This window comes from Lagopus leucura, unplaced genomic scaffold (assembly GCF_019238085.1).
Source record: "Lagopus leucura isolate 7727_CA_CO unplaced genomic scaffold, USGS_WTPT01 Super-Scaffold_100026, whole genome shotgun sequence".
Taxonomy (NCBI): Eukaryota; Metazoa; Chordata; class Aves; order Galliformes; family Phasianidae; genus Lagopus; species Lagopus leucura.
In genome coordinates, this window is record NW_024962277.1 from 143,712 (window position 1) to 158,494 (window position 14,783).

The 14,783-nt window shown below is 56.3% G+C and overlaps 2 protein-coding genes across 5 annotated transcripts in view; one reads left to right on the top strand and one right to left on the bottom strand.

Annotated features, from left to right (window-relative positions):
* Window positions 1-6,983, bottom strand: part of MTMR14 (myotubularin related protein 14) — a 29,763-nt gene extending 22,780 nt beyond the window's left edge. For 2 of the 4 annotated variants that reach the window (XM_042880150.1, XM_042880148.1), the window contains exons 1-5: window positions 6,635-6,718; window positions 5,341-5,433; window positions 2,182-2,290; window positions 1,076-1,151; window positions 313-373 (exon numbers count right to left, since the gene is read on the bottom strand). In XM_042880150.1, the coding sequence (XP_042736084.1) occupies window positions 313-373; window positions 1,076-1,151; window positions 2,182-2,290; window positions 5,341-5,357 (263 nt within the window). In that variant the 5' untranslated portion in view covers window positions 5,358-5,433; window positions 6,635-6,718. Of the gene's footprint in view, window positions 1-312; window positions 374-1,075; window positions 1,152-2,181; window positions 2,291-5,340; window positions 5,434-6,267; window positions 6,410-6,634; window positions 6,781-6,860 lie in introns of those variants that run through there. The other 2 variants (XM_042880147.1, XM_042880149.1) reach the window with 2 other exon arrangements.
* Window positions 6,984-7,719: 736 nt separating this feature from the next.
* On the top strand, window positions 7,720-13,761 carry LHFPL4 (LHFPL tetraspan subfamily member 4). The gene is made up of 4 exons (XM_042880385.1): window positions 7,720-8,165; window positions 12,507-12,743; window positions 12,957-12,973; window positions 13,171-13,761. The coding sequence occupies exons 1-4, from the start codon at window positions 7,760-7,762 to the stop codon at window positions 13,177-13,179; spliced, it is 669 nt and encodes a 222-aa protein (XP_042736319.1). The 5' UTR covers window positions 7,720-7,759; the 3' UTR covers window positions 13,180-13,761.
* Window positions 13,762-14,783: the final 1,022 nt, after the last annotated feature.

The following is a 14,783-nucleotide window of genomic DNA, read 5'->3' on the forward strand; positions in this document are numbered from 1 at the left end:
GTGAGAGTCAGATTATGCACTGAGCTGATACTGCAAAGTTAGTGCTTAGGGTCTCCTTTCTCATATCTTGCTTTGTTCTGCAACAAGCAAGTAAGATGAATATTTTCTTCACCTTGGAGATCTAATTTTTATTGTGAAGTAAAAATTCCTGTGTAATTCAAACTTCTTTTAAACGGCCCTGTATCTTTCTGTCTCTGACTCCTCCTCTGGCAGTAGATTAACAAGCACCAGTCATATGGATTCAGCCAGCCACTAGCATTCAAGGTTTTTTCAAAAGCAAGGAATGAACTCATGTCAGTGATGCATACAAACCTCAGTGCAGAATCTTCCTCTGAAATGTCCTCTGCGTCTGCCCAAGCATCGTCAGAACCCCCTGCAAGGAAGGCATTAAGAAATGAGACTTGTGTAAACCAACAATCTCCAGCTCTACAGGCATACGGTGTTATGGATTGGCACCATCTCTCCATGTTTCTCTCAACAATTCTCCCCATTTCTCTCTCCTGAAGGGCATGTTCTGTAATGTAGCCCATCCTTCCCTTATCCTTGCAAAAGACCTAAGCAGGTCAAACACATGACTGACAGCTAGAAGGACACCCCTGATGGTGCTACACAGATCTTTGCCAAGCCAAGCTCCAGAGCCTATACTACAGACGCCCAACACTCTCCTGAGGAGTTCTCCATAGCACCCAGTAGGAGGATTTGACTCCCAATGACTATCTAGCAATAGCAAAGTCTTATTTGTTCCCACTCTCAGCACCTGGGAATCAGCACTCAGGAATCAGTACCCTGAATGCTTTGGGTTGCCTCACTTGCCTACTCTGCTGCTGTTCCTGCAATGCACTCTTCAGCTTCAAGTTCTTCAGCTACTTCCTCTTGCACTGTGAGTACAGCACTCTGTCCTGTGCTATGGTGTTTGGAAACAGATTTCAGAGTTTGCCCTATCAGTTCAGGCCTGCCACAAGCTGGTCCACGACAGAGTTCTGCACCTGTTCTCCCAACCAGACTGGCCTCATGCCCTGTTTCCCAGCACTGAGAAGCCTAATCAGCAGCCAGTGACACACGGCTCCTCACTGACCTGAGAAGATGTAGTTGTAACCGGTGCGCCCATAGAGCTCTCCCCAGCCAGCCAGTGTCGCTGATCTGCAAATATGCTGGAGGAAGATGTCACTGTTAACCACGTGCACCCCAAGAGTTTCCCCACACCCAGTCCCTGGCCCATGTGCTGCCACGTTCCACAGACACGGCTGGTACCCACAGATCTGCCTCTCAGCAGTCTCCCCCGCAGCCCTGATCCAGATCAAGCTCCCCAAACACGTAAGACTCCCAAATTGTCTTTATCTGTAGCTTGCTTTTCTGCTGCTTTTTCCATCTCCACTTTTCAATGCGCTGATTCCTGCTAAAATCAGCAACACCTATGCTTTGTTAATGCTCCTTGAACTTCACCTTCCACGCTCCTGTTGATAAAATTGCAGCTGGTCCCACTACAACCCTGGGCAGTTCGCTTCTGCTGGAAAAGGTCAGCAGGTTCAGCCCACAGAGGCTTCAGCAAAGCCAGATTAATGTTGCCACAGGTATGGTTTTGCTATTCATACAGAGTTTCTAAACTTAACTGAGAAAATTGAATTAAACTATTTAAATTCTAAACAAGACTACTCCTACAGAGCTTCAGAACAGTTTAAATAATCCACATGAAAACAAATCTGATTTCACTTCCTTACAGATCCCCTTGCAGGCAAAGCCCACACATTCATAAGACCGTTTATGCAATCTTGCCTCCCCAGGGAACATTAAAGGGGAACTTCTCTTCAGGGATAAAAGTTATTCAAAGGGAGCTCGCTGCTGGAAAGAGGAAGGGGCAGGAAGTGACAACAGCTGTCCTTCCTCTCTCAAAGGCCAAATAACTTTGGTCCTTCAGAAGGAGCACATATATAGAAGAACATTAGATCCTTGGTGCAGTGTTTATGACAGGGTGGAGCATGACAGCCTCAAGTCCCCACTTATGATTTATGCAGCCTAGACAGCAAATATTACTTACCACTACAGGCTGCCTGCCTGTAGCTAAGATTAGATTTTTACAGCGTTAGGAAAGGTGACAACTGACTGAAGACGTGGCTGCACAGTTCAAATGGCACAGAGAAAGGTCATTTTCTAAGTTAAGACAGGTAACCCACAAAGCTTTACCTTTCCCTTGTACAGAATGACTGGGCAGACAAATCGTCCTCTACACCTCGCCATCTTACTTCGGTTGATGAGGTCCTGCAGTTTGCCCACCTGCACGGTGCTCTCAAACCTATCGGACAGAGATGCAGTTCAGCACACAGAGCACCTCCCCACTGATCCTTCAGTGAAGCAGCTGCAGACCCCATGGTGGTGATCCCCATCCCTTGGGCTTAAAAGGCAGCTCTGAACTCAGCAAGCAGGAGGTTGTTTCTCTAAGAACGGTTTGCTCTGCTGGGCAACACGATTGAATTTTGCAAGCAAAAATAAATAAAACAGAGAATCAACGTTTGAACACTCAGTGAACTGCAGTAGTTGTAGTCACCTGAGCACGTGCACTGCTGGGTGATTAGACAACGGGCTGCACATCGGCCAGCAGGATGCGTAGGGCAGTTAGATTAATGTCAGCTGCAACGGAACCACTAAAATCTATTTGTTTTTTTCTGGTTAAAGTAAAACAGAAATGTGTTCTGAGTTGGAGACATATTTTGGAAGCAAGTTTAAATTGTGATAATTTTTCCAAGTATCAGCCTAAATTTGATAGGAATTCAAGCTGCCCTTTGAATGATGCAGACCTTCCAGAGCTGAGGTCAACGCAGGGGGAACTGGAGTTTCCACAAGGAATTGGAGAAGCACCCAGACTGACATGACAGAAACCAGATGAAGTCCAGTGACACAGAACTGCGTGATCATGTACTCAGAGAAGAGGAACAAGAATTTCCAGTTATCCCTGTCCAGCAGCAGAGCTCAGCAGATGAACTCACTGACCTGGGGATGCCTTTAAGTTATCAATATAGCAAGTCTTACCAAAGGGACAACAACAACCGTGGGAAACTCTCTGTGGGATGGAGAAGTATCAGCACGGCTGTGCAGAGCAGATGTTGGGTGAGGTGAGCATCTGATTCCAGCCATCTGCAGCCACGAGGTGCACGCGTGTGCAGCGAGGCACAGCAAACTCACAGGGATGGCCAGGGACAACGTTGTAACAAAACCAAGTGACTGAGCAAATGGAGATTAAGAGAGGGCACAGCAATATGTGCATTTGGGTGAGTGAAAGAGCAGCAACAGAGAAGGAGAAGAACCAAAGGGTGACTATTAAAATAAAGAAAAAATAAATACCATACTCTAGAAATTAAAATAAAGTTTCTAGGCTTTGGAATCAGCATGAGTGTAAAGCAATCTACCTGCAGCAGGCATTCAGGCAAGGATTAGAAAAAAATAAATTACTACTAGCATGGAAATCAATCCATTTATAGGAGACCACACAAAGTACTGTTGGGGGAAGCAAGGAGGCAGCAAGCAAAACCTTCCAGTCCTACGGTTTTATAAGAACGTAATTCCCAGAATTCACAGTGGAAGCTGAGGATTTCTCACGTGTTTCCCTACATACAAGGGCTTCTTCCAGCTCCAACAAGCGTTAACATTTACTGGAATGCAAAGAGTGTGAAGCCAAGCTAATCTTTAAACAGCACGGACAGGAGAGCGCTAAATGCCAGCGCAGCACCCTGCACACACAGTACGAGTGCTTGTGTGCAGGCAGCACGAGCACGAGCCCAATTAGCACAGCCCGAACTGAACTGCTCGCTGCTGGCAGCCAGGAGCTGCTCCCCTCCCAGGGCGCCCTCCTCCGAGAGCACGGAGTTACACACAGCAACAGGCGGCCAGCAGCTCGGCGTGGCTTCATGCGTCTTTCACCATCCCCATCTGTTTTGAACCTTTAAGAGGTTCTGATGTACAGACCTGCGTTTTGGGGTTGTTTTTAAGTGAATGAACACAACTAAAAGGCATCTTGCATTCTGCTCCAGCTGTCTTTGTTTCCTCGGTAAAAAGGAAATACAGAGGGAAAGCAGAATGCAGAAAACAGTGTGAACAGCTCTATAGCACGGCTTCTAAATCTAAGAAGATGGGGTTCAGCAAAAATCCAATGCCGGGAGCTCAGACAGGCCAAGAAGCTTCCACTCTCTGCACACTCACTGCATCTCCCAGGAGAGGCAGAACAGCAGCAAGGAACGAGTGCCAGCAGGACAGGGACACAGGGTCAGCAGTGGGGACGCTGCAGGGAGGGGAAAGATCTGCCCTGATGAACAGCTGCAATGCTCTTACAGGGACAAGGGGCACAAAGGTGCACAGGTAGGAGTAACGTCTGCTTTGGAAATCACAGCTGACTTCAACAGCCGTGTGAAAGAACATCATCACAGCTTCCCCGGGCCAAGCGAAGAAAAGGGTGAAAGGAATGCAACGCATCTTAACTCGTAACTCCTGGGATTTTCAGGTATTGCTTCCTCAGAAGTTGGTTTTCTAGAGCATCCTAGTGGGCAACCTTGTCTCTGTGTTACCTCTGTGTTAATTCTCACCCTCCAAATCAGACCTCCAAGGCTGAGTTCCTTTTTTAAATGCAAAGGAAGCATTTTCTATGCTTAAGCAACTGTTTTGCTAACAGTATATCTATACAAGCCCAAAGCAGAGCTGTTTCTCAATGGCTAGCAACAGTAGCATTGGAACTTAAGTGTTTCATCACAGTGTTAGAGCTATTGTTTGGAGCGCAGACATGCACACGAACCTGCAGGGAAGCCAAAGATGCAGCCTGTGTCTGATCTCCGGAAGTTGTCACATAAGCACAGGCACAAAGAACAGGACAGGAAACAAAAAACTGAGCAGATCTCAATGTTTTCCAAGCCTTTGCAGTGCTGCCCACTCCTGCTGGGGGGGGCATTAGAGGTCCCTGAGCATAGAGCAAGGTGCTCCTGGCTGTCAGACACCCTCTGCTACCTTCCTGCAGCTGACTGAGCAGCACCACAACAAAGGGCACATCACTGTGGTGGTTGGTAGCAGAAAACATAAGCCATATTCCTCCCACACTTTCACTACCTCCTCCACCAGCTCAGCCCGGATCTCAGCTTGGTTAGCCAAGCAAGACCCTTTCATCCCCCAGCTGCCTGAACAGGATCAGAAACTGGTCTGGGTTTAAAACAGCCCTTTTCTGCTAGTTCCTCACATGGCTACAGAAACAGCTGCACCAGCACAACTCACGGGCAGCAGAGTTTGCACAGCCTAGAATTGCTTCCAAAAAATGTGGCATTCTCAGAGGTGTGAAGTGTCTTGCACACTTCAAGGAGATCTTACCAGCTGAACAAGAACATTACAAAGGTGAAAGGCAGCCCCAGACACTAGGTCCTAGAGGGATTGTTCCATTCACTGGAAGAGGTTTCTTGCGTTCTGTAACACAAGAAGTGCAACATTCTCTATATCGTTAACATCTGTTCAGTATTTCATCATCGTTCCGCAGAATATAATGGTGCAACTAAAACCAGAATTTGTGGAAAAGTTATTTGGAAGCTTTTACTGAGGTTACCCAGAAGGAAAGGTGTGATGATGGGCAGTCTATTCCCATGACCTCTTGAAAGTAAATCTAGGCTTGAAAGTAATCAGTATTTTAAGTGATAGGGGCCACTCATGACTTGCAAAAGCACAGAAGAAAATAGGAAAACACTTTCATTTTGAAAAACTGACAGAAAAATTCAATATCCTTCATTGTCAAAGACAGAAAAAACAGAAGCAGCTGCTTTCTCTCCCCTGAAGATGCTGCTAGTTATGTCTATAGCTTCAGATTTCAGTTTCCCTCTTCTCTGCAGCCTACATCAAGGGGTTTAATCTTTTCCAATCTGGTCCAACCTTTAAACAGAAACTCCCAGATGACATCAGCAGTGGCTGTTTCCAAGCCCCCCATCCAGCACCTACTGGTTTTGTCCAGCAGTCAACACAGCGCAAAGCACATCACTACCACTGCCCTCCCGAACACATCTTGTCCTGATCAGAGTTAAGGCTGCAAAACTGCACTATGTTCTGTGGGAAGAGATTAAAATATAAAACAAGAGGCTGTCATTACAGCCACAGGGAGCAGATATTGCTCAGCCTGGAGTGGAAGCACTTCTGAGCTTGCGGGTCAAAGTCCAGAAACACACCAGCTAACTCGGACTGTGCTAAGCTGGGAGCGTCTCCCATCGGGTTACTGAACAAGAACGCCCTCACATCTGTGCTGTGGGCACCCACCTGCTGACACTGCCTCGCTCTGCCCTGTCCTTATGGGGGGTTCTCACCCGAGGTGCTTTTCAGACTGTGATTCCTCTAACTTCAGCCCTCCAAGAAGACACAGCAAGCACTCCGCAACCGCGCTGCTGAGCGCGAGCTCCTCACACCTCTGGGAAAAGGGAAACGCCACCAGCAGCGGGAGCGAGCGGAGCGCTCAGAGCCGCAGGGCCAAGGCTCCCCGAGGAAGGCAGAGAGCACGGAGAGCGGCGAGGCACAAGAAACGACTGACGGGGCGGCTATAATTAGCCGCAGCCCCGAAGAGGCCGGGAGGCGGCCCGGGGAGCTCCTCGGGGCACGGAGCGAAGCGGGGTAGAGGTCGGGGCCTTACGGGTCGCGGCCGGCGGCGTTGTCGCGCTCCAGCAGGACGATGTGCCGCGGGTAGTGCGCGCAGACCTCGCCGTGGGCGTTGGAGATCACGCTGTAGCGGTAGTCGCGGCCGAAGAGCTCCAAGCAGCGTCGCTCGATCCGCTCCACCTGCGCGCAGCCACCGCTCAGCGCCCGCCGCTCAGGCACCGGGCGCCGAGCCCCCCGCGCCGCCCCCCGGCGCCCCTCACCTTGGCGGCGGCGGCGCCCCCGCCATCCTTAGCGCGGTACTGAGCGCGGGAGAACTCCAGCAGCAGCTCGGCCAGGCCGCGGTCCCCGGAGCCCGCCGGGGGGCAGCCGCGGGCCACCGCCATGCCCGCGCCGCTCACCGCCGCCACCCCATGGCGCCGCTTCCGCCCGCCGACGCTTCCGCCCGCCCCGCGCTGCGAGTCATCCAATCGGCGCGGGCACAGTGCCACGCCTCTTCCGGCGCGGCGCCGTCGTCATCGCCGCGCGACACGGGCGGGGGCGATGGGAGCTGCGCTATGGGCGGGCGGAGCGCGTGGCTAACGAGAAGCTCCTGCATAGGCAGGGGCGTGGGGAGCCTTTCGGTGGCTCCGTACCCGTTGTTCGGGCGCTGAACGGCCCTGCCGGTAGCCGGACCGCTGCAGCCCCGCAGCGGCCTCAAGTCCTCCCCCGTGGCCCCAGTCAGGCACGCGCACATCGGGATAGGGGCTGCGCGGGAACCCCTCCTGCGCTGCGCGGTCGAGCCGCGCCTTACTCGGGTTCCTCAGCCCCGCCGATCGTGGCCGATCCATTCCGAACCTTCCCGAACCGCTCCGAACAGTTCCGAGCCGCGCCGGGCGGGGGCGTGGCGTGGCCGAACGCCTTTCCGAGCGCGGCCGAAGCCGGGGCGGGCGGAGCCGAAGCTCGTCTCGGCGTCCCGCTGCCGGGGGCGCGCGGCGGGTCGGGCTGGGCCGGGCTCCGCAGTGGCGGGGCGCGCGCACGCGGCGGCGTCGGGAGCGCGCGCGCGGGGCGCAGAGGCGGCAGCCAAGATGGCGGCGCGGGTGGCGCAGGGGCCGGCGGCCCTCGGGCTCCCTTAGGCCGCAGGTGGTGGCCGGCGCCGGGCGGGGCGGCCCGATCAGCCAGGATGCTGCCGTCGCAGGAGGCCTCCAAGCTGTACCATGACAACTACGTGCGGAACTCGCGGGCCATCGGCGTGCTGTGGGCCATCTTCACCATCTGCTTCGCCATCATCAACGTGGTGGTGTTCATCCAGCCCTACTGGGTGGGAGACAGCGTCAACACGCCGAAACCCGGCTACTTCGGGCTGTTCCACTACTGCGTGGGCAGCGGGCTGGCGGGCCGCGAGCTGGCGTGCCGCGGCTCCTTCACCGACTTCAGCACCATCCCCTCGGGCGCCTTCCAGGCGGCGGCCTTCTTCGTGCTGCTGTCCATGGTGCTGACGCTGGGCTGCATCACCTGCTTCGCGCTCTTCTTCTTCTGCAACACCGCCACCGTCTACAAGATCTGCGCCTGGATGCAGCTGCTGGCAGGTGGGGGGCGGGGGCTCGGGGGTGGGGAGGTGTCGGGGCGCTGGCAGCAGAGCTAAGGGGTCGTCCAGGCACCGGTTGCAGAGCTTGAGTGAGGCACTGGGTGCCGGTATAGGGGTTGTCCGGACACTGGCACTAGAGTTTGAGGGTCTCCTAGACGCTGGGTGCTGGTGCTTGTGCTTCGTAACACAAGCTACGAAGGTGCCGGTGGGGGGGCTTTCCAAAGCACTGGCACCCATGTTGGACACTGCTCCATATGCATGCTGGTTTTGGGGATTCTTTGGATACTGAGTGCTGGGGTTTGGAGTGTTTTGGGTACTGGCTGCTGGAGGTTCTCCATGTGGTGGGTGATGGGGCTGGGAGGGGTCAGGGCATTGACACCCGTGTTAGGGGCTTCTCTATGCACTGCGTGCTGGTGTGAGGGGTGGCCAAGGCACTGGCATCAAAGCTAGGGGGTCCCCTTGGCACTGGTGCTTGGGTTTCTTTGGATACCGAGTGCTGGGACTTCTGCAGGCAGTGGGTGTTGGAATTGCTTTGGATACTAGATGCTGGTGTTGAGGTTCACCATTGTACTGACACCAGTGCTAGGAGCTTCTCTAAATGCTACAGAGATGGCTTTCAAGACTGCCCTGTGTGGTGCATGCCTGTGCTAGGGCTTCTTTGAATTCTAGGTGCTGGAGTTCTCCATCCATTGAGTGCTGGTATTTGGAGTGCTTTGGGTACTTGGTGCTGGATGCTAGGGTTTCTCTTAGCATTGGGTGCTGGTGTTAGGGGTTATCAGGGTGCTGACACCAAAGGTAGCCTGTCCCCTAGGTACTGGGTGCTGGTGGTGAGGGTTCTGTGGATACCGGGTGCTAGCATTGAGGATTATCAATGCACAGCGTTGGATGCTGCCCCGAATGCTGAGGTCTGGCACCGAGCATTACTTCGTGTGGTGCATGCTGGATGCCAGAGCTGCTTTAGGTGCTGGGGCTTCTGCATACACTGGGTGCTCATGTTTGGAATATTTTGGATATGGGTGCTAGGACTTCCCTGGCACTGGGAGCTGGTGTTCAGGGCACTGGCACCGGAGCTGGGAGCTCCTCTGAACCCAGGGTGCTGGCATTGGGAGCTCTCAAGCTGTCAGCACCAGGATTTCTACCAGATGCTGGAGCCAGGGACTGACTTGGACACTGGGGGCTCCCCTGAATGCCCTCGCCCAAGGGGCTCCCTGGGACACTGGGAAGTAGCAGGCAGAGCTTCTCAGGACCCCAGCACTGGGCATGGGATGCAGGCAGCGGCGCAGGTGCTGGGTGGTGGCTTTGGGTGTGCGGGGCTGCAAGGGACACCAGCACCAGGTGTGGGGGTGAAGGCATTATAAAAGGTGCTGTCCAGTCCCTTGCCTCAGCGTCATGAAGTGGTCAGAAATGCTGACTTTTCCCTTTCCGTAAAAAGACTTGGAGAACAGCTCTACACACAGTGGGATATTGCATTTACTTTGATTCAGACTGGATGTAAGGAAAAAGTTTTTTACAGTAAGTGTGGCGAGGCACTGGCACAGGCTGCCCAGAGAGGTGGTGGTGCCCCATCCCTGCAGACAGCCGAGGTCAGGCTGGATGGGCTCTGAGCACCTGATGGAGCTGTGGGGGTCCCTGTTCATTGCAGGGGGGTTGGAGCAGATGGCCTTTAAGGGTACCTTCCAACTCAAAGCATTCTAAGATTCTCCCTAGAAATGGCCCTGTTCTAAGGTCTGCCTTAGCTCCCTCCACAAAAAAAGGAACTTCAGACACCACAGATGAAGCTCAACCCCTCCCTCCCCCCACGCACAGAACCCAAACTTTTCCCAGAATGAGACAGGCCATTGACAAGGATCCCCCAGGCTCTCCTCCTCAGGCTCACTCCTCTAAGGACAGACCATGAGAAGTGATGCTGAGTCTGCACTTCTTTCTCTCTCCACTTTTCCCACATCTGGAACACCATAACCATGCTGCCTGCTGCATACTAAGTGAGCACGTCCAGACTCAGAGCTTGCACCAGCAGAACCTGGTTCTGTCTGCATTACCAACAGAAGGCCCCCAGTGTGACCCCCTCCAGAGAGGGTCCTGTGGGGTCTGTCCTCATACTGGGAGCTCACAGCTGGCCCGACTTGTGGAGATCCTGACCTCTCCTCCCCCAGTGCATCTCGGCCCAGAGCTGCCTTGGCTTACTGGGAAATTCCTTCATCTTTAATTTTCCCTGTCCCGAAGATTTACTGGTTTAAGGCAAGCTCAGAGCCCAAATCCTGCCGATCAGCAGCAGCTTAATCAAGGGGTTCTGCGCACCCAGCTGCTGTGCGGCGATGGGCACAACCCTGAAGGCAGTCTGGGATGAGGGCAGGGGGATGCAGAAGCAGCGGCAAGGCCCCAGGTTTCACAACAAACATGTAAAGGAGGGGTTGGGATGGCCGAGTGCTGGCACGGGGCCGCTGCAGGGGTGTGTGGCTCCTCTGAGATGGGACAACAGGGAGGGGGGCTGGAGTTCAGCATCTCGTCCAGAAAAAAAGTGTTTAAATCTTCAGTGTCCAATTAGTGGACAGCAATCACGGAAAGGTTTAATTAGAGCCTCGTAGAAAGCCCCAGCTCAAAAGCCTCTGCCCCCCTAGGAGTAAACCGAATCTAATTAAGAGGAAAGACTGCTTTAATGCAAATAGAAACGCAGCCATCTGCCCTGTTCAAAATCCCAGCAGCGCAAAACTGGAGATTTTGCTAAATCCTTCTGTTACAAAACCCAGAACGTGATTGAATGTGGGGACGTCACCGGTGTCCTGGTGGGAGGGGCACACAAGGAGCACCGTGCCCATGGTGTCCCCATGTGCCACACACTCGGGTGCCAGGGGAGGGCACAGAGCTGTCACCCACAGCGGCGCATGGGACTGAGAAGCCTCTGCCCCCCAAATGGTTCCCCCGAGGCTTCCCCTCTCCCTTCTCCCCCAGCCCTATCCTGCAGCAGGGATGGAGCAGCCCTCGCTCTGCGCAGCCCCGGGCTCCAACCCCCCCGTGGGCAGTGCCAGGCACCTGGGCACCGCTCTCGCCCCGCAGCCCTTCGCTGTGCTCCCAGACAAAGCAGCTGTCAGCTCTGCTTCGTGCCGATGCGTAGCCCTATTCTTGAGCCTGCTGCTCTGTGGCTCAGCCCATGGAGTGCAGCGCCGTGAGGCACTCCTGCCTGTGCCACCGCTCATTTCCATTGATTTCCATGGGATTGCTATTTTTAGGACAGGGCTGTGCCCTCACTCTCCTTCTGCTATTCATCCCTGGTGAGAAGCAGCCATCCCAGCCCCCAGCATCCCCACTGCCCTTGCTGGGGCTCCCCGGTGTGGTGGTGAGGCCAGGGAGACCCACGGGGCTGTTCTGGGAGGTGCTGCCCTGGCTGCTGCGTGCTGGAGGCAGTGTTATTTGTAGCTGCAGGGAGTCCCCGAGCGTGGGTGCACATGATGGGCAGCAGCTGAACCTGGGGAGGGGTGGTGCGGAGCCCATGCTGGGTTTAGGAGCCCCTGGGGCCCAGCCCACTGCTGTTGCTCCCACCATTACCTTCCACTTTCCACTTCTCAGTCTCTCGGTGCTCATCTGTGAAGGTGGGTGCAGGGGAATCCTCTGCTTTGTGCCGACTCTGGGGACAGCCTGTGATGTCCAAACATGCTGAGCGTGCCTCCCGCGGTGTTCTCCTGCCCACGGCCATTCTGTGCCTGCGGCCTGAGTCACAGAGCTGAATTCCCTTCAATTCATTCATTTTGCCAAGATATCGAAGCCCGTTGAATTTGACAGGACCCTGATAAGGGAGCACAATTGAGTACAAAACCACGCTGTAGCTGCAAAAAAGGCTGAGCATCACCAATTCCCCCGGTCCAGAGCATCCCCTGAGCACGCATGCCCTGCAGACAGCTGGGGCTGGTGGGGAGAGGGGGGACAAGAGGCTGTTTTAAGTGAAAAATGAGAATTTCCAGCAGGTCTCTGAGCACCTGTGTGTGCAGGGTGGGCAGCAGAACCCCCTCATCACCCCCCTCTGTTTGCATTTCCCAGCACATTGCTGCCGGCGTTTGGGAAAGGTCGGGCTGACAGCGTGTGCAGAGGTTCTTCAGGGACACAGGGTGGGCTGGGGACAAGCAGGGAGAGGGAATTGCTTGTGACAGGGGATGTGACGTGCTGCTGGGAGCATGCAAGATGGTTGCTGCGCCCTGCCTTTTCCCAGTGAGCTCTTGGCACAGCGGGATGCCGGATGTGCCCTGCATCCCACGGTGTCTCTTGCTCACCCTGTGAGGTCCTGGGACACAGAGCCCTGTCTCGGTGTTCCCTTCCCCCCTCACATCACCCTTTGCTCACTCCCTCACAGCTCTCTGCCTGGTGCTGGGCTGCATGATCTTCCCCGACGGCTGGGATGCAGAGACCATCCGGGACATGTGCGGGGAGAAGACGGGGAAGTACTCCCTGGGCGACTGCTCCGTGCGCTGGGCTTACATCCTGGCCATCATCGGCATCCTCAATGCCCTCATCCTCTCCTTCCTGGCCTTCGTCCTCGGCAACCGGCAGAACGACCTGCTGCACGAGGAGCTCAAGACAGAGAGCAAAGGTGGGCGCTGTGCTGCAGGGTGGGAACGCCACGGGGTGGTGATGGGGACCCCGTGCTGCAGCGTGGCCGTAGGAGGGTCCCACTGAGCCTCTGGGGCCATCGAAACACGGGGCAAGCCCAAGCAGTGACCGGGCTGGGGCAGGAGGGCACGGGCAGCCGAGCCCCTCCGCAGTGGCACTGCACCACTGATGCTTTCTCTTTATGTTTTGACAGATTTTGTCGGCACCGCGGTAAGTGCTGAGTTTCAGCATCCCGTCCCCTACTCCTGCGTGGCGTGTCTGGGTGCGACCGCGCTGGGTGGCCCCATGTGGATGGGAAATAAGTGGGGGCGGCAGGTTTGAGGCATGCACGTGCATGGCACAAATGACTGCGGCCACCCGTACCGCCCTCGGGCGCCCGTACCCAACGCGCTGTGCTCTCCCTGCAGAGGATATAAGGCCGAGCACCCGCAGCAGGACCTCATCCCGCGGCCGGCAGCCTGGGCGCTCCCTCCCCGTCCTGCCTTTCATCTGCTGCCGGCGGCCACGCGGCGCTCCGGGCCCCACCGCCCGCACCGGGGCCGTGCCGGCCGCCTGCCGTGCCCACGTCCACACTGACACCGCCATCCCACGCACCCCACCGGCCCCGCACCTCCGCCGCCGTCGAGGGAGGATGCCCCAAACCTGCTTCATCTGAGAGCGGCAGTTTTGTTTCAAGGGAAAAAAAAAACAAAAAACAGTCTCCAAGTTTTTAAACAGATTTCTACATCCCCGGGACTCCGGACCCGCCACCTCCCACCCCAGCGCGCCCCGTGACACCCTGCGCTGGCTGCTCCGGGCCCCAGCACCCTCCCCGCTCCCATTTTGTACAGCTTCGTGATCCTGTCTCCATGGCCGGGGAGCCCTGTGGCTGGGATGGGGCCCGCCCGTACTTTTACATGTAAATTAATATTCTCTAAACAGGGTAAAGTGACTCGAGCCCTCTCGCCCTCCCCCCCCCCGCCCGGCAGCGCAGCCCCAGGACCGCGTGCTTTCCAGTGCTGCCGGGGCCGCAGGCTGCCGCTCGCTCCATCCCGGGCGTGGGGACCGCAAGGGCCTCGCTGCCGCCGGCTGCCGCGCCGCCCGATCCGCACCACCGCTGAATGTAAAGCCCCGGTAAGTGGGAGCAGCCGGAAATACAAAACCCCCCCGGGCGGGTGCAGGAAGAAACCCCCTCGTCCAGCCCCAGCCGCTGCCAAACCTCCCCATCCCCATACGGTGCTTTATCTCCACTGGTGACAGCGAGGCTCTCCCCGCCACGCGGCTCCTACCCGTGGCTCGGCTCGCATCGCCGTCCCGGCCGCGTGCCCGGCTGCGGCTCACCGGCACGGGGCAGCCGAAGGACTCGGGCACGGGCAGCCGAAGCCCGGCCGCGGCTCTGCTGGCCAGACCGGCTCGTGGGCTTCCCCGGGCGCCCGCCGCAGCCCTCACGATGCAATAAAGTCCTCAGCAGCGGCCGCGTCTCAGTGCCGGTAGCCGGGGGCCGTTGGCAGGGGCACCCGGCTGCGGGTAGGGCTCCGGGAGGGCGAGGACGGGAACGGGGCCGCCGGTGGGAACGCGGAGGTGGGCGATCGCTGTGGGGATGAGGCGATGAAGGGCCGTGCGGGACCCGCTGCCGGGGCTGGCGGAGCCGGTAAGTCGCGCCCTGAGGCCCCGCGGGGTGGCAGTGAGGGACCGAGCCGTGCCGGGACACCGAGCGGCAGCCCGGGGACCCCAGGATGCGGCGGGGATCGGCGCTTCCTTGCCGGCAGCCGCCGCCCGCCATCGCCCCGCGGCCCATCGCTGAATTGGAAAACCGAGAAAATCAGTGGAGAAAGGAATACAGTAGCTGTAATATATCTGTATTTTAGTACAAAGTTTGATACGGTGTTTCACAAAACCTTATTGAAAAATATAATTCAAACCAGACGAGCTCTGAGCCCCGTGGTGTGGTGCGGAGCGGGACCTGCGCCGGCTGCAACAACGTGGGGGGGGCGGGGAAAGGTCTGCCTTTCCCACCGGGCTGGGGGTCGGGGTCGGCACC